Raw genomic sequence first — 16,981 nt, 5'->3', positions numbered from 1 at the left:
CTCCCAGTACCTACTGCAACCTACATCCTTCTGAATCTGCTTAGTGTATTGATCTCTTGGTCTCCCTCTACGATTTTTGCCCTCCACACTGCCCTCCAATACTAAATTTGTGATCCCTTGATGCCTCAGAACATGTCCTACCAACCAGTCCCTTCTTCTAGTCAAGTTGTGCCACAAACTCCTCTTCTCAACAATTCTATTCAATACCTCCTCATTAGTTAAGTGATCTGCCCATCTAATCTTCAGCATTCTTCTGTAGCACCACATTTCGAAAGCTTCTATTCTCTTCTTGTCCAAACTATTTATCGTCCATGTTTCACTTCCATACATGGCTACACTCCATACAAATACTTTCAGAAACGACTTCCTGACATTTAAATCTATACTCGATGTTAACAAATTTCTCTTCTTCAGAAACGTTTTCCTTGCCATTGCCAGTCTACATTTTATATCCTCTCTACTTTGACCATCATGAGTTATTTTGCTCCCCAAATAGCAAAACTCCTTTCCTACTTTAAGTCTCTCATTTCCTAATCAATACCCTCAGCATAACCCGACTCAATTCCATTATTCTCGTTTTGCTTTTGTTCATGTTCATCTTATATCCTCCTTTCAAGACACTGTCCATTCCATTCAACTGCCCTTCCAAGTTCTTTGCTGCCCCTGACAGAATTACAATGTCATCGGCGAACCTCGAAGTTTTTATTTCTTCTCCATGGATTTTAATACCTACTCCGAATTTTTCCTTATGTTTCCTTTACTGCTTGCTCAATATACAGATTGAATAACATCGGGGAGAGACTACAACCCTGTCTCACTCCCTTCCCAACCACTACTTCCCTTTCGTGCCCCTCGACTCTTATAACTGCCATCTGCTTTCTGTACAAATTGTAAATAGCCTTTCACACCCTGTATTTTACCCCTGCCACCTTCAGAATTTGAAAGAGAGTATTCCAGTCAACATTGTCAAAAGCTTCCTCTAAGTCTACAAATGTTAGAAACGTAGATTTGCCTTTCCTTAATCTTTCTTCTAAGATAAGTCTTAAGGTCAGTATTGCCTCACGTGTTCCAATATTTCTACAGAATCCAAACTCATCTTCCCCGAGGTCAGCTTCTACCAGTTTTTCCATTCATCTGCAAAGAATTTGCATTAGTATTTTGCAGCTGTGACTTATTAAACTGATAGTTCGGTAATTTTCACATCTGTCAACACTTGCTTTCTTTGGGATTGTAATTATTATATTTTTCTTGAAGTCTGAGGGTATTTCACCTGTCTCATACATCTTGCTCACCAGATGGTAGAGTTTTGTCAGGACTGGCTTTCGACTTAGGTCTTTCAGAACTCTGTCAAACTCATCACGCAGTATCGTATCTCCTATTTCATCTTCATCTACATACTCTTCCATTTCCATAATATTGCCCTCAAGTACCTCGCCCTTGTATAGACCCTCTACATACTCCTTCCACCTTTCTGCTTTCCCTTCTTTGCTTAGAACTGGGTTTCCATCTGAGCTCTTGATATTCATACAAGTGGTTCTCTTTTCTCCAAAGGTCTCTTTAATTTTCCTGTAAGCAGTATCTATCTTACCCCTAGTGAGATAAGCCTCTACATCCTTACATTTGTCCTCTATCCATACCTGCTTAGCCATTTTGCACTTCCTGTGGATCTCATTTTTGAGGCATTTGTATTCCTTTTTGCCTGCTTAATTTACTGCATTTTTATATTTTCTCCTTTCATCAATTAAATTCAATATTTCTTCTGTTACCCAAGGATTTCTACGAGCCCTTGTCTTTTTACCTACTTGATTCTCTGTTGCCTTCATTATCTCATCCCTCAAAGCTACCCATTCTTATTCTACTGTATTTCTTTTCCCCATTCCTGTCAATTGTTCCCTCATGCTCTCCCTGAAACACTGTACTACCTCTGGTTCAGTCAGTGTATCCAGGTCCCATCTCCTTAAATTCCCACCTTTTTGCAGTTTGTTCAGTTTTAATCTACAGTTCATAACTAATAGATTGTGGTCAGAGCCCACATCCACCCATGGAAATGTCTTACAATTTAAAACTTTGTTCCTAAATCTCTGTCTTACCATTATATAATCTATCTGAGACCTTCCAGTATCTCCAGGCTTCTTCCTGCAACCTTCTTTTATGATTCTTGAACCAAGTATTAGTTACGATTAAATTAAGCTCTGAGCAAATTTCTACCAAGCGGCTTCCTCTTTCATTCCTTACTCCCATTCCATATTCATACTATGTTTCCTTCTCTTCCTTTTCCTACTATCGAATTCCAGTCACCCGTGACTATGAAATTTTTGTCTCCCTTCACTATCTGAATAATTTCTTTTATCTCACCATACATTTCATCAATTTCTTCATCATCTGCAGAGTTAGTTGGCATATAAACTTGTACTACTGTAGTAGGCATGGGCTTTGTGTCTATCTTGGCCACAATAATGCATTCACAGTGCTGTTTGTAGTAGCTTACCTGCACTCTTATTTTTTTTATTCATTATTAAAACTACTCCTGCATTACTCCTATTTGATTTTATATTTATAACCCTGTATTAACCTGACCAAATGTCTTGTTCCTCCTACCACCAAACTTCACTAATTCCCACTATATCTAACTTTAACCTATCCATTTCCCTTGTTAAATTTTCTGACCTACCTGCCCGATTAAGGGAGCTGACATTCCACACTCTTATCCGTACAACACCTATTTTCTTTCTCCTCATAACAGCGTCCTCCTGACTAGTCCCCGCCCGGAGATCCGAATGGGGGACTATTTTACCTCCGGAATATTTTACCCAAGAGGACACCATCATCATTTAACCATACAGTAAAGCTGCATGCCCTCAGGAAAAATTACGGCTGTAGTTTCCCCTTGCTTTCAGTCGTTCACAGTACCAGCACAGCAAGGCCATTTTGGTAAGTGTTACAAGGCCAGATCAGTCAATCATCCAGACTGTTGCCTCTGCAACTACTGAAAAGGCTGCTGCCCCTCTTTAGGAACCACACATTTGTCTGGCCTCTCAACAGATACCCCTCCGTTGTGGTTGCACCTACGGAATAGCTATCTGTATTGCTGAGGCATGCAAGCCTCCCCACCAATGGCAAGATCCATGGTTCATGGAAGTGTATTGAACATTTAATATTTGGAGCAAGTTACATAGCCTTTTAAATGTAAATATGCTTCAGATTTTATCTTTTTTGACCAAGTCCACATCCACAAGGGTGATTTCATTTGAGATCTGTGCAAGGTACACTAGCACATCTGTTTTTGTTGTAAATATTTAATGTGTGCTCTTTCCCCCCCCCCCCCCCTCCCCCCCTTCCTTCGACATGTTCCACATCCCAAAAGATTTCCTCACTAAGGATCAACTGGAACAAACAGTACATCTAATCTAATCTAGACCACCGTAATCTATTCTGATATAAGTGAAGTAAGGAATGAGTTATCATATTGGCTTGCAGTAATGCAAATGGCAACCACAAGCTTAGGCTTACATTAAAAGGGAACCTCAGAAACCTGAAAAATCAGGAATCACTGCCCTTACATTACACTCTTTGAAAGAAAGCATGTACGAGTTTCAAAATCTTTAAAACCTTGGTCCAAAATGAATTTATACCAGAAAAATACTTGAAAGACAACAATTTACCAATGAAAGCTCTACTGCCTCTTGATAATGAACTTACATCCTGCCAGTGGCAAACTCACAGATGGAGATTCGAAAGTATTATTTTTACCAACAAACTTGACTGCTCTTTGTCATCCAATGGACCAGGGCATCCTCAAAATGCTGAAGGAGAAGTCTCACTGCCATCATCTCAGTATGTTGATATCAGTGATTTCAATCATACCAGAAAGGATTGACTTGATAGCTGCCATAAATTGGTTGGCTGAAGTATGGGAAGTGATTCCAAACTTATGACCTATAAAGTCTTAGAAAATTCTTTTAGACCATGAAAGTGGACTCTCAGCTTTGAACCATGTGTGAAACTGAACTCAAAGGGGGAAATGATGACATTTCATTCCTTAAAAATGTATCAGGCTGTGTGGAATGTTGATGCAGAGAATGTCACTGAATGGATGGCAAATTATGAAGCTGATGAAATAACTGGCAATATCATGGAAATGATGACATAAGGGAAAGTAACACAAGAGGGGAAGGCCAACTTAAATAACAGGAGAAATCTCATCTGACATTCTTAAAGGTTCAAGATGACTGAGGCAGTGCTACAGTACATTAGTGAGCAGGAAGAAGCAATGCCAGCTGATGTCATCCGTTTGCATAAGTGGAGGGACACTGCAGCAGGGAAGAGGGCTGAAGGAGGGAAACTGTAATCTATTGAAGACTTTTTTAAAACCTCAAACCTGTAAGTTTCAATTTTTTTGCTAGACCTAGCTTTTCGCATTGTGTAATCATACATTCATAGTTTACAATGCAAATAATATTATGTTTCCTGTGATAATTATTGAAGTGTGCAGAATTTTTGAAGTGCACAGTATGTATGTAACAAAAACTTATAACTAGCATGTACACTATGTGATCAGTAGTATCCAGACACCCAGCTGAAAATGACTTACAAGTTAGTGGCACCCTCCACCAGGAATGCTGGAATTCAATATGGTGTTGGCCCACCCTTAGCCTTGATGACACCTTCCACTCTCACGGGCATACATTCAAACAGGTGCTGCAAGGTTTCTTGAGGAATGGCAGCCCATTCTTCATGGGTTGCTGCACTGAGGAGAGGTATCTATATTGGTTGGTGAGACCTGGCATGAAGTAAGAATTCCAAAACATACCAAATGTGTTCTATAGATTTCACATCAGGACTCTGTGCAGGCCAGTTCATTATATGGATGTTATTGTCATGTAACCACTCCGCCACAGGCTGTGCATTAAGAACAGGTGCTCAATCATGCTGAAAGATGCAATCACATTCCTGAATTGCTCTTCAACAGTGGGAAGCAAAAAGGTGCTTAAGACATCAATGTAGGCCTGTCCGGTGATAATGCCATGCAAAACAACAAGGGGTGCAAGCACCCTCCATGAAAAACACAACCACACCATAACACCACCATCTCCGAATTTTGCTGTTGGTATTACATATACTGGCAGATGACTTTCACTGGGCATTCGCCATAACCACACCCTGCCATTGGATCACCACATTGTGTACTGTAATTCTCACTCCACACAATGTTTATCCACTGTTCAATCATCCAATGTTTACTCTTCTTACATCAAGCGACGCATCATTTGGCATTTACCAGCATGATGTGTGGCTTATGAGCAGCCACTCGACCATGAAATCCAAGTTTTCTTACTTCCCACCTAACTGTCATAGTACTTGCAGTGGATCCTGATGCAGTTTGGAATTCCTGTGAAACAGCCTGGATAGATATCTGCCCATTACACATTATGACCCTCTTCAACTGTCGGCAGTCTCTGTCAGTCGAAAGTCGAGGTTGGCCTGTATGCTTTTGTGCTCTACGTGTCCCTTCACATTTCCACTTCACTATCACATTGGAAACAGTGGACCTAGGAATGTTTAGGAGTGTGGAAATCTCTTGTACAGATATATGGCGCAAGTGACACCTAGTCAACTGTGCACGTCCTAAGTCCGTGAGTTCCGCGGAGCATGCCACTCTGCTCTTTCCAATGTCTAATGACTACTGAGTCACTGATATGGAGTACCTGGCAGTATGTGGCAGCACAATGCACCTAATATGAAAAACATATGTTTTTGGGAGTGTCCAGATATTTTTGATCATATAGTGTATTAGATAAGAAGTCAGAAAGTGTTAATAAAATTTGGTTTTGGGATTTTTGAATGGTGTGGCTGGAGTAGGAAGAGAGAATTTATAGAACTCCAGCCTATCCAGTTTTTTGTCACCAGCTTGACCTACTGCCACATTAGTTCAGATTGTTGAGAGTCTACGGTAGGTTTAGCGTGAGAAGAGTTTTAATTAGGTATACAGCTCCCTGTAATTACATTGGGATGCTACCAGAATGCCACTCATAATAAATTTTGTGTAGAATTCTGTGGTGGGGAGTTGTCATGAAGTTGTCCTATTGCCTTTATGTAGTTAACTACTATTACGAGGGTTGGAACTTTAATAGTGGCAACTATTTATTTACAGCTCATACAAAATAGATACATGTTTCAAAGTTTTACTGACCTTCAAAGTAGTCACCAGCATTGTGTATAACCCATTGCCTGCGATGTACATGCTTGAGCATTGTCCTGCAAAATGATGGCCAGGTCCTGCAGAAAGTGTCATCACTTCTGTCTCTAAGCTGGTCGTAGGTTGTATTCCAAAAATGAACAGCAGAGGTGATAACACTTTCTGCAGGACCTGGCCATCATTTTTCAGGACAATGCTCAAGCACATACAGTGCAAGCTGTTACTGATTTGTTTGACTGACGGGGCTGCTAAGTGGTGTACCACCTACTGCACTCCCCTGACTTAAGCCCTCGTGAGTTCCACTGGATTTCTAAACTGAAGGAAACACTTCATGGCATTTGCTTCAGAACTGCTACAAATTCGTCGGGCAATAGACCACACTGCTCAAACTGTCAACACAACTGGCACTGCTCAGAGTATCCTATGACTTAAACATCACTGGCAATGCGTTATACAAAATGCTGGTGACTACTTTGAAGGTCAGTAAAACTTTCAAACACGTATCTACTTTGTACGAGCTGTAAATAAATAGTTGCCACTATTAAAGTTCTGCCCTCATATATGTTTACTGATTTAGTAATGTATAATAAAACATTCATCTAGTAAAGGTAGTCTGACAGCTTCACTAACATATATTGTGGAACTAGATGGAAAAAAAGGATGTAAGGAGGCTACTAACATGATCAAATTGTTAATGTAATTCTGGCAAATACTTATTAAGAAACAGATAGCTTTGTTATGAAACTAGTTTTCCATCTAACTGTATGGAATGAGAAATTTTTTAGGAATGCTGTTTATTTCTTTTTTATATAATTATATGGAAATACTTTGGTCTGTTTTGCAACATCAAATTATAAAACTAAAAAAGTTCATATATAATATATTGAATTCCACATGTTACGACAGAAAAATCCACTTTAACAACATAGTCACATCATGTTACAACAACATGGGTTCTTACATTTAGAAACAAATGGAAAAAATATACTAATTACTCATTTGTAGACTTGATCACCTGATAATTTTTTGAGGCTTCGGCACTCTCAAGGCCATTAGCCAGTAATAAGGAAAGGAGGGTTGCCACCACCCAAATGGCCAGCAGCTTTTAAAATCCAGTTTGTGAATATATTTATTCATATTTTATTTATTTGTTTATTTTGAGCAATAAAATCCCTAAACAATGTTTTTTTGAAGAAAAAAGTCTAACTCAAATTCATTTAGATATTTGTCACAGCTTTACATTCAGGAAAACAAAAAACTGCAGAATGACTAATCTGAATCACCGATTCAGGTAAGTAAAAGATAGTTTTACTTCCCAATCTCACACACACTTTCCTTTAGTGGATAAAATCTTTTTATTGGTCAATTAATTGAAGTTAATATTTTATTTGAACCAAAAGTGAAGCACATTTGTCTGATTGATGCAATGGCACTCACTTGAACACAATATGCAGCACGGTTTGCACTCATGTGCTTGTGGCAAGAGACTAATTGCACGGATACCTCCTGGGGGATACAAGGTACTAATATACAGCTATAGAGCCAATAACAGAAAAGAGGAATTTCTACATACACACAAAATTTGACTGAAGTCTCACGGATACAAGAGATACACAGATTTAAGTACCGTAGTACAAGTCCATTATAAATGGTTCATCTGATAACTATGATCAAGTAGCAGCAATAAAATATCCTCATCTGTCATATATAAGTAATAAGAGGAATGTACAATTTTACAGAATTCTACAGGTTAAATCAGTTGCACTATTCAGAGAGAATTTTCAGACAAAAAACAGGAAAGACACAAAGCAAATGAGAAATCTAGTTCTCTCCTAAAAATATCCTTACACCAATATGAATCAAGTCAACTGTGACAGTGTAAGCTAAAGTAAACAGTGGTTAACTTCTGATGTCAAAATATGTAGCACAAGGAAGAAAGAACTATATTTGATGCAGAGGACTAGCTCTAATCAAGATTTAAAGGTGCAACATAAGCTGTTGTCTCTGTATGTCCATCGTTTTACAGATGGTTGTGGGACCTCAGCTGCTTGATGCAGAATGTCAAATCAAAACACCTTTCAGCCATCTAAATTTCCAAATTGTTATTTTATTGAACAACCAGTGCCAGCAATGCATTACACCATCTTCAGGCATCTAACATTTACACATGTTAGCATCTGATTTATTTTAAATTGGAATTACAATATTCTTCTTCAAGTCTGAAGGTATTCTCATGTTTTGCACACCAGATGGATTAGATTCATCATGGCTGGCTCTCCCATGATTATCATTAACTCTGAGGGAATTATAAATTATAGAGTGCAGCAATCAGTCTTTCTTTTTTTTTAACTACGCAAATCCAGATTTCTGAGAGAATGTCAATTATTCCAGGGGGTCTTGTTTCGACTTAGATCTTACAGTGCCCTTTCAAATTCTCATTGCAATATCATACCTGCCCTCTCATTCTCATCTTCATCTACTTCATGAGGGAGTTTGACGAATTTTAAATAAGTAAATTCCTCACGAAGTATTACAGTAGGTGGATGAAATTTCAAATAAGCAAACTGTAACCTTTTCATGTCTCCTGTACATCAGGCATATGTTCTGAAATTCTGTACATCATGAGATGAGTAAAACACATTTCACCTATGTTACAACACGGTGAGATTTAAGACTATGTTTATTTCAAAAGACCACAAGTGAGGTGTAAATTACAAAGTGATTAACTGCCCTCATTTAACTTTATCATCATTCTGGATACCTAAATTCTGATAAATAGAATTTCAACAAGTGTGTTGTTTGTGGCCTGTCAATACCACAGTCTCCCAGGTTCTCCATATTAAACCTTTGGATTTTGTTTGTGTGGTGATATGTAAAAGCTATGATGTATTCCAGACCTGGTAATAAGAGTTTAAATTAAATTAGATTAGGTATGCTTTTCATTCTGGTTGATTCACAGTAAGATGATCCTTGATGATACAGAACATTTCAGATAAACTAGAATACATAGTAAATATTTACAATGAAAAACAAATATGTAGATGTTCCTTCCAAGGATTCCAAGTGAAATGACTGTCATGGATGCGTAATAAGTCATCAAAATTTTAAACATATTTTCACTTAATACGTAAAATAAATAATAAATACTAAATAAAAATAACATTTTACAGCACTTATTTACAGTGATCATATTACTGTGCTGAATTTGTACAATACTCATGTTATTTGACACTATTGGCAAACAAACAAACACACACACACACACACACACACACACACACACACACCAGTTGGTTGTACTAGAAGTTCACTGATGGAATAGGAGGAATTGGTCACCAATAAATCCTCTAGGCACACTGAACTTTAACCATCAATAAACTTGTTCCGATATTGTATTGTGGATAGCTGGCAATGCATTCGAAACATACCTGGGATTTTTGAACATGTATGGGTTTGAGCAGACGTGCTTAAGCCTGACTTCACATATATGGTGATCATGTGGAACACTTTTAACGTGGATATTTGCAGCTTAGATCCACGGGGACCCTGATATGAGGTGTTTATATATTCTGTCTTAATGTGTCATATTGGGGAAATCATTGGTTTTTGGTTCTAAGTGTATTAGAATTATCTACTAATTTTCTTGGCCTGTACTCACCTCTTTCATCTGTACCTACAGCAATCAAACACCCAGTGTATTCAAACTGAAATTTTCCAGCATCTCCTAGGCTCTTCCACATATACAGCCTTGTTACACGATTCTTAAACCAAACGTCAGTGATGCTATGTGTAAAATTCTATCAGGCAAATTTTCATAATCCAATTCTGGCTAGAAATATGTTTTAAAAAAGTTAGTTTGGGTGTCTGCACTTACCATGCCCCCTCTTTCTATGCTGTGAACCACACTTTGTCTACACTAGAAATTTTTTGTGCATTAAATTTTTGTTCACACAATTGAAACAAACTGCAGATGAATCCAGAAAGTTGTCATAAAAATTCTCTACTTGCCCCTTTGTTTACACTGTGTTTTTTGAATAGTATGTGCTACAAACTTATCTCAGTTTTTAGTTTTGCACATATCAACCCGTTTCGCTCAAACTGGGTCATTGCAGTGGACACATATTCAAAATAGTAATGGAATGTCGAATTTCGCATGTAAAGGGTACACAAAATTTAAATAACAGAGTTACAGATGCTGCTTCTAAGTGTGAAGGAACAATTTTCAACAAAGTCACCAAGTTCATCGAAGAAGAAAATTAGTGAAGGGGCTGATCACGCTGTGTACAGTGCTGTAGACAAGTTTTCCAGTGGATTTAGGTTAACTGACTGAGAAATACTTGCCCATATGATTAATTTTTCATGTGCATGTGGTAATTGTGGGTCAAAAGGCCTTAGAGAGAGTGATGAGAGTGCCATAATTGGGATTGTAACTAATATACATATTTTGTGTAAAGTCTGCAAATATAATGTTCAGTTCAAGACTTCTGCTCCCCATGGGAAGATGATGTATGAGGCGAATACAAGATTGTGCCAAGATGTTTAGGTGTAGGCAGAGAAGGCACAAATTTGTTTTGTGTCTTGAGGGAAATGCCTGCACCAGTGACTAGATTCAGTGATTACAACAGAACACTCCTCAGTGCTCTTGAAGTTGGGTGCAAGGGGGACACGAAAGCAGCTTGCGAGGAAGCTGTAGGTATTAACAACGAACGGGAAGGAGGACAATTTGTAGTGAAGACAGATCTGTGTGTCTCTTGTGATGCAAACTGGATGAAGAGGGGCCGTATATCACTTGCTAGTGTATCATCTGTCATTAGTGTGGATACATGGAAAATCTTAGACTTCCAAGTAATGAGGAAATATTGCTGTCAGTGTGACACGAGAAAGAACAATGATGGCTGTGAAGAAGAAAGGTGGCAGCAGGAACACATGAAAAAGTGCAGCAGAAATTACCAGGGATTAAGTGGAGGGATGGAAGCAGCTGGAATGAAACTAATATTCCAAAGGTCAGTTGAACAATAAGGTGTTAGGGATGTGTAGTATCTATGTGATGGCAATTTCAGTGCTTTTAAGACTGTTTTAGGAGCAATCCTTATGCTTGACAAACTAAAATTGAAAAACTGAATGTGTGGTGCATAATCAAAAGTGAATGGGAGGTAGACTTCTCTGAGTGAAGAAAGAAATGGAAGACAAGAAATTAGAAGATAGAAAGCCACTGGAAGGTGTAAACAGACTGACAGACAAGGAAATTCATACTTTACAAATATATTATGGAAAAGCTATCAGGGATAACTTACACAGTGTGACAACAATGCAATGAACTATGTGGGCAATATTCTTTCACAAAATTTTCACAGATGATAATCCTCAACATTCCCTTTGTGACATATCGTGGTGCAAATGTAGAAGCCAGTGGAAAGCCATACACCCACAAACATGGTTTGCCACTTGCTAGTTTAGATGATATAAAACCAGCTTTCTAGCCAATCCTGAAGTGCTTACAAAATGTGTACATGGGAAAACACAGAATGCAAAAGAGAACTATAATCACCTTATATGGATGCATAGTCCAAAAACAGTATTTGTGTTCTCAGTTGTTGTGGAGATAGCTACATGTGATGTCTGTCTAGTGTTCAATACTGGAATTGTAGGCAGGATTAAGTGCCTGCAGAGACTAGGCTTCCACCCAGGTGCATTCACAGTGAAGATACTCAGAAGCATTGATGAAGCGCGACTGGACGAAGTGCAGGCAGCAGAAGAAAAAATGCAAAAGTTGGCTATGTAAAGGAAGCATGGGAAGAGATTACTCCAGGAAGACAAGTAAGGGAATAAAGATTATGGATATGGACAAATAAGTCACTAGAGATGTAACAATATTGTCAAAAATTGCAATAATTCGAAATTCCTTAAACTGATATTTTTAGTTGTAATTTACCTTTTCTCAGTAACTGTAAAAGCTCAAGTCCTGAAATTTGGCATAGTTCTTAGGAATTAGTTACTGAATAATGCTGTGCACACTTTTTCCATTATCTTTTCTGTGAGAAAAGTACTCCTTTAAAATTTTAGAATAATAGAGCAGTCCTGGGTAGCACAAAACTGAAAAATTAATTTCAAAGCAACTACACCCTTAAACAAAAATCTGTTCCATATGTTTTATTAGCCTCTTATGCAGACATAAAATGTGAAATTCCAGTTTTATTGCTTAATTAGTTTACAAGAAAAGGTATATTATAGAAACAATGGTAATTAAAAATTCAAATCCTTACTAGGGGATGGCTAGAGGACAAATTTAAGCCTACAGAAGCAAGAATAACTAGGGGAAAGATAAATACCACCTACAGGAAAATTAATGAGGCCTTGTGACACAAGAGCAACAGCTGCATCAATATCAAGAGCTCTGATGGTAAGAAGATAAAAGTGGAATATGGAAGGACTATATAGAGGGCTATATAATGGAAATGAACAAGGCAATATTATAGAAAGGCAAGAGGAAGTAGATACAAATGAGATGGGAGAAGAATTTGAGAGAGCGCTGAAAGACGTAATCTGAAACAGGGCTGCTGGTGTAGACGACACTCCCTCAGAACTGCTGAAGTCCATGGGAGACCCACCCATGGCTAAACCACTCCACCTGGCGTGCAATGGTATATGAGACAGGGGAAATATTCTCAAATTTCAAGAAGAAAGTAATAATTTCCCCAAAGACATCAGGTTCTGAAAGGCAGAATATTACTGAACTATCAGTTTAGTAAGTCTCGGTTGCAAAATGCTGACATGAATTATTTACATAAGAATGGAAAATCTTGTAGAAGCTGGTCTGGGGAAGATCAGGTCAAGTTCTGGAGAAACGTTGGAACATACGAGGCAGTACTGATCCTATGACTTGTCTTAGAAGGTAGTGTAAGGAAAGGCAAACCTAAATTTACAGTATAGGTGGATTTGGAGAAAGATTTTGATACTGTTGACTGGAGTAAACTCTTTAAATTTCTGAGGAAATCAGGGGTAAAATACAGTGTGTGAAAGATTATTTACAACTTGTATTAGCAAAGGAAATAATATCTTTGTTGTTTGCCAATGGCACTGTAATTCTCTCAGGGAGAGCAAAGGACTTGGAAGTGCAGTTTACTCGAAAGACAGTGTCTTGAAAGGAGAATATAAATGAACATTAACAAAAGCACAACAAGGGTAGTGGAATGTAGTCAAATTAAGTTAATGATGCTGAGGGAATTAGACTGGGAAAGGGAAGTGGTAGATAACATATGATGGCTGAACTAGAGAAAATGCAAAATGTAGAATAGCAACAGAAAGATAAACATTTCTGAAGAAAAGATATTTGTTAACACTTAATATAAATTTAGGAACTAGGAAGTCCTTTTTGGGGGCATTTGTCTGGAGTGTAGCTTTGTACAGAAGTGAAACATGGGCAGTAAGTAATTCAGACATGAAGAGAACAGAAGCTTCTGAAATGTAGCATTACATAAGAATGATGAAGATTAAATGAGTACACTGTGTAACTAATGAGGAGGTAATGAGCATAAATGGTGAGATAAGAAATTGCGGCATTACTTGACTAAAAGAAGGGATCAGATGATAGGACACACACTGAAACATTAAGGAATTTCAGTAATTTGAATACAATGTGTTAATGTTCCACAATAACATGTTGTACCCAAGTTATTAATCTGTCTATGTTCCTCCAAGGCTAGATGGAATATTCAGTATATAGAATTAAGGAATTGTCAATTTAGTACTGGAGGGAATTGTGGGGGGATAAAAGTTGCAGAGTACTTCAAATGGACATAGTTTGTGGTAGGAACACAGTGATGATGAGGCTTGCGTAGAACAGTCTAGTGTGGAGAGCTGCATTAAACCCATCTTCAGACTGAAGACCACCACCACCACCACCACCACCACCATCACCAATCACATAACTACCCAATTAAATGATCTAAGATTCCATGTTCTGACTTGTAGGTTGCCAGTTTTGTTTTTCTCATCATGATATGATATGCTCCTGAGTAGCCTGTCCTGAAATCCAGTTGGGGACTATTTTACCTCTGGAATATTTTACACAACAGGATACTATCATCACTCAGCCATAGAGAAGAGTTGCATGTCATCAGGAAAAATGACAGCTTTAAATTCCACTTGGTTTCAGCTCCTCATTGTAACATCACAGGAAGGCTATGCAAAATTATTCAATATTTCATCAGAAAGGGTAAAAAATCCCAGTAACAAGGCAAGGATGATTTGGAGCAATCTTAGGCATGTATTGAATAAACTCAATAAGCCAAATGATATTCAAGTCCCTGTTGATAGTAACAATGAGACAGATGATATTAAATTCATATTTATGACCACTAACTTTGATGAATTATTGCCAATAATAGTTAAAAACACAGGACAATAAGTTGCCAATAATGGGCAAATCATTACACTTATTAAACAGAAATTTGAGAAAATTATGAAAAGGGTAGTTTTTTGGCTGAAAGCTTACTCCACCACCAGATGTCACTTATGTCAAATCATCTGTCAGATATAAAAAATCATAATGTCACAAACTGTAGTACATCTCCTCATGCTATGATGGATTTCAACCAGAGTATTAATATGCTGTGCTGGTCTAGTAGCACTAGTGGTCCTAATAATGAAATTAATCTAGTTTGTAGAAATAATTGCAGGAACCTGATATGTGAGAAATTTCATGCTAATAAAATATTTCACAATATGCTATCTGTGTGAATCTAGAGTAGTGTATGTACAGCTCTCTCATAAATCCCATAGATATGTTCCAAGCAATGTTAAGAGGTAACAGTGTAGTTTCCACTGTACTTAAATCTAACATGTGGATCAACTGGATGTCAAATTCGTAATAAATAGCTTTGATATGTACACAAAATATTGTATCTTATGTACCTATGATACAACATTAGTAGGACACACATTTTTCTACAATGTTTTACCAATGGTTTACTGAGAGGCTAACATAAAATGCCAATTTACCTATACGTCTGCTACGACAATATCTAATTGTTCGCATTGTTTGTGCCAGCATATGCATCTTCTCAAAATTCACCAAGCCATCCAGACAGGTTTTGTTCCCTTCATGAGTGAATGTCATGTCTGAAACAAATGGCAAATAAAACAGAAAAAGCACGAAAATTAAGAATTTACTCTTTCATACAAATACTTAATAAATTTAATACAGTGAATGGTCCAAGGTTTGTTATGTGACACATCAACGCTATCAAAAAGAAGCTAGAATAAGACAGTCATAATTATGCACAAAACTGCTTTAATGACTTATTTATTGTATTGAATACACTAAAATTTTAAAAAATATCAAAAACAATCTTAAAAATTAGTGACAAAGGAAGGCAGATAAGGATTTAAAATCCAATTTGTGAGGAGATCATTAGAGGTAATGGTATACATCATAAGTTGCTTCTAGGGAAGTCAACCATTAAATTCCTAGATGTAGTAGTTAAAATACTTGAAGAAACCTGCGCTAAACAGTACCAAAGAACCCACAAGAATAACACCCACCACAAAACCAAAAGAATGAGAGAATGGTACACACCACAATTAAACAATTTAAGAACAATTATGCTCATGTATCATGACAGGGCTCACCATAGTGAAGCAGATAAAAATATGTATGAACTAGCCAGAAAACACTGTAGGTCTGAAATCAAGACCGCAAAATGCAAAGCCAATGACACATTCATACTCAATTCCACAAATAAATGCAAAGCAGCATAGAAAGTCATTAAAACTGAAATAAACTGTCAAAAGAAAGAAAACAGTACACAGATTCCTCCACATATATTAAATGCACATTTTGTCAATCCTGTCTCTGACATTAAGATAGAGGGAGATGCGAGAAAGGCAGAAGCACTGTTACCTACAATACAAAGAAGGCTGAGTGATAAATCTGAATGGGCATTAGTAACTCCTAGACAGGTCAATGAATCAATAGCCAAGTTCAGTATCTCCAGAGCTGATGATTACTATGGTTTATCTAATTATGTTATAAAAACTGTCTGAGAAGAAATAATAATCCCCTTAACAAGGGTAATAAATAAGATATTAAATGAAGGTGTTTACCCAGATTGTTAAAAATCTCTCTTATCATACCTGTGTATAAGAAAGGTGAAAAAGATTTACCTGACAATTACCGACCCCTCTTGCTAGTTCCCATATTTTCAAAAATAATAGAGTACTGTATCCATCAGCAAATGAGGCAGTGTTTTGAATTGAACAAACTTCTATGTTCCACACAGTATGGGTTCAGAACTGGTCTCTCAACCGTGAAGGCAGCAGAGAGCATTGTCACTAAAGTATACAACTCCTTTGAGAATAAATCCATAATTAGTATGAGACTGTTGGACCTTATGAAAACATTTGATACTGTATCCCACAATATTATTGTAAGAAAGCTGCAGTATTACAGACTAGGGGAGAGTGCTCTCCAACTGTTACTGTCTTACTTATGCAATAGAAAACAAACAGTGGCTATAAATGAAAAAGGTCCAGTTTCTTGCCTGTTACCAAAGGAGTACCACAGGGCTCCATACTTGGACCTTTTCTTTTTGTAGTCTACATAAATGATTTGCTTTCTGCATTACCTTGTGACACAGCACTGTATGCAGACAATACAATGCTAATTATTGAGGGAAACAACTTGGATGAATTACAGAATAATGTAACAATAGCAATGGACAGATGCACCAGCTGGTTTCAGGCAAATTCATTACAGATAAATAATAATAAGACAGAAGACACTGT

The 16,981-nt window shown here is 37.5% G+C and overlaps 1 protein-coding gene across 1 annotated transcript in view; it reads right to left on the bottom strand.

Annotated features, from left to right (window-relative positions):
* The window catches only part of LOC124606041 (rap guanine nucleotide exchange factor 4), a 181,068-nt gene that overhangs the window by 7,904 nt on the left and 156,183 nt on the right, over window positions 1-16,981 (bottom strand). The window contains exon 14 of the mRNA XM_047138004.1: window positions 15,197-15,316. Coding sequence (XP_046993960.1) covers window positions 15,197-15,316 — 120 coding nt within the window. The remainder of the gene's footprint in view (window positions 1-15,196; window positions 15,317-16,981) is intronic.

This window comes from Schistocerca americana, chromosome 3 (genome assembly GCF_021461395.2).
Source record: "Schistocerca americana isolate TAMUIC-IGC-003095 chromosome 3, iqSchAmer2.1, whole genome shotgun sequence".
NCBI classification, from domain to species: Eukaryota; Metazoa; Arthropoda; class Insecta; order Orthoptera; family Acrididae; genus Schistocerca; species Schistocerca americana.
Note: the sequence above shows the minus strand (reverse complement) of the source record. Positions and strands in the feature narration are given on the sequence as shown.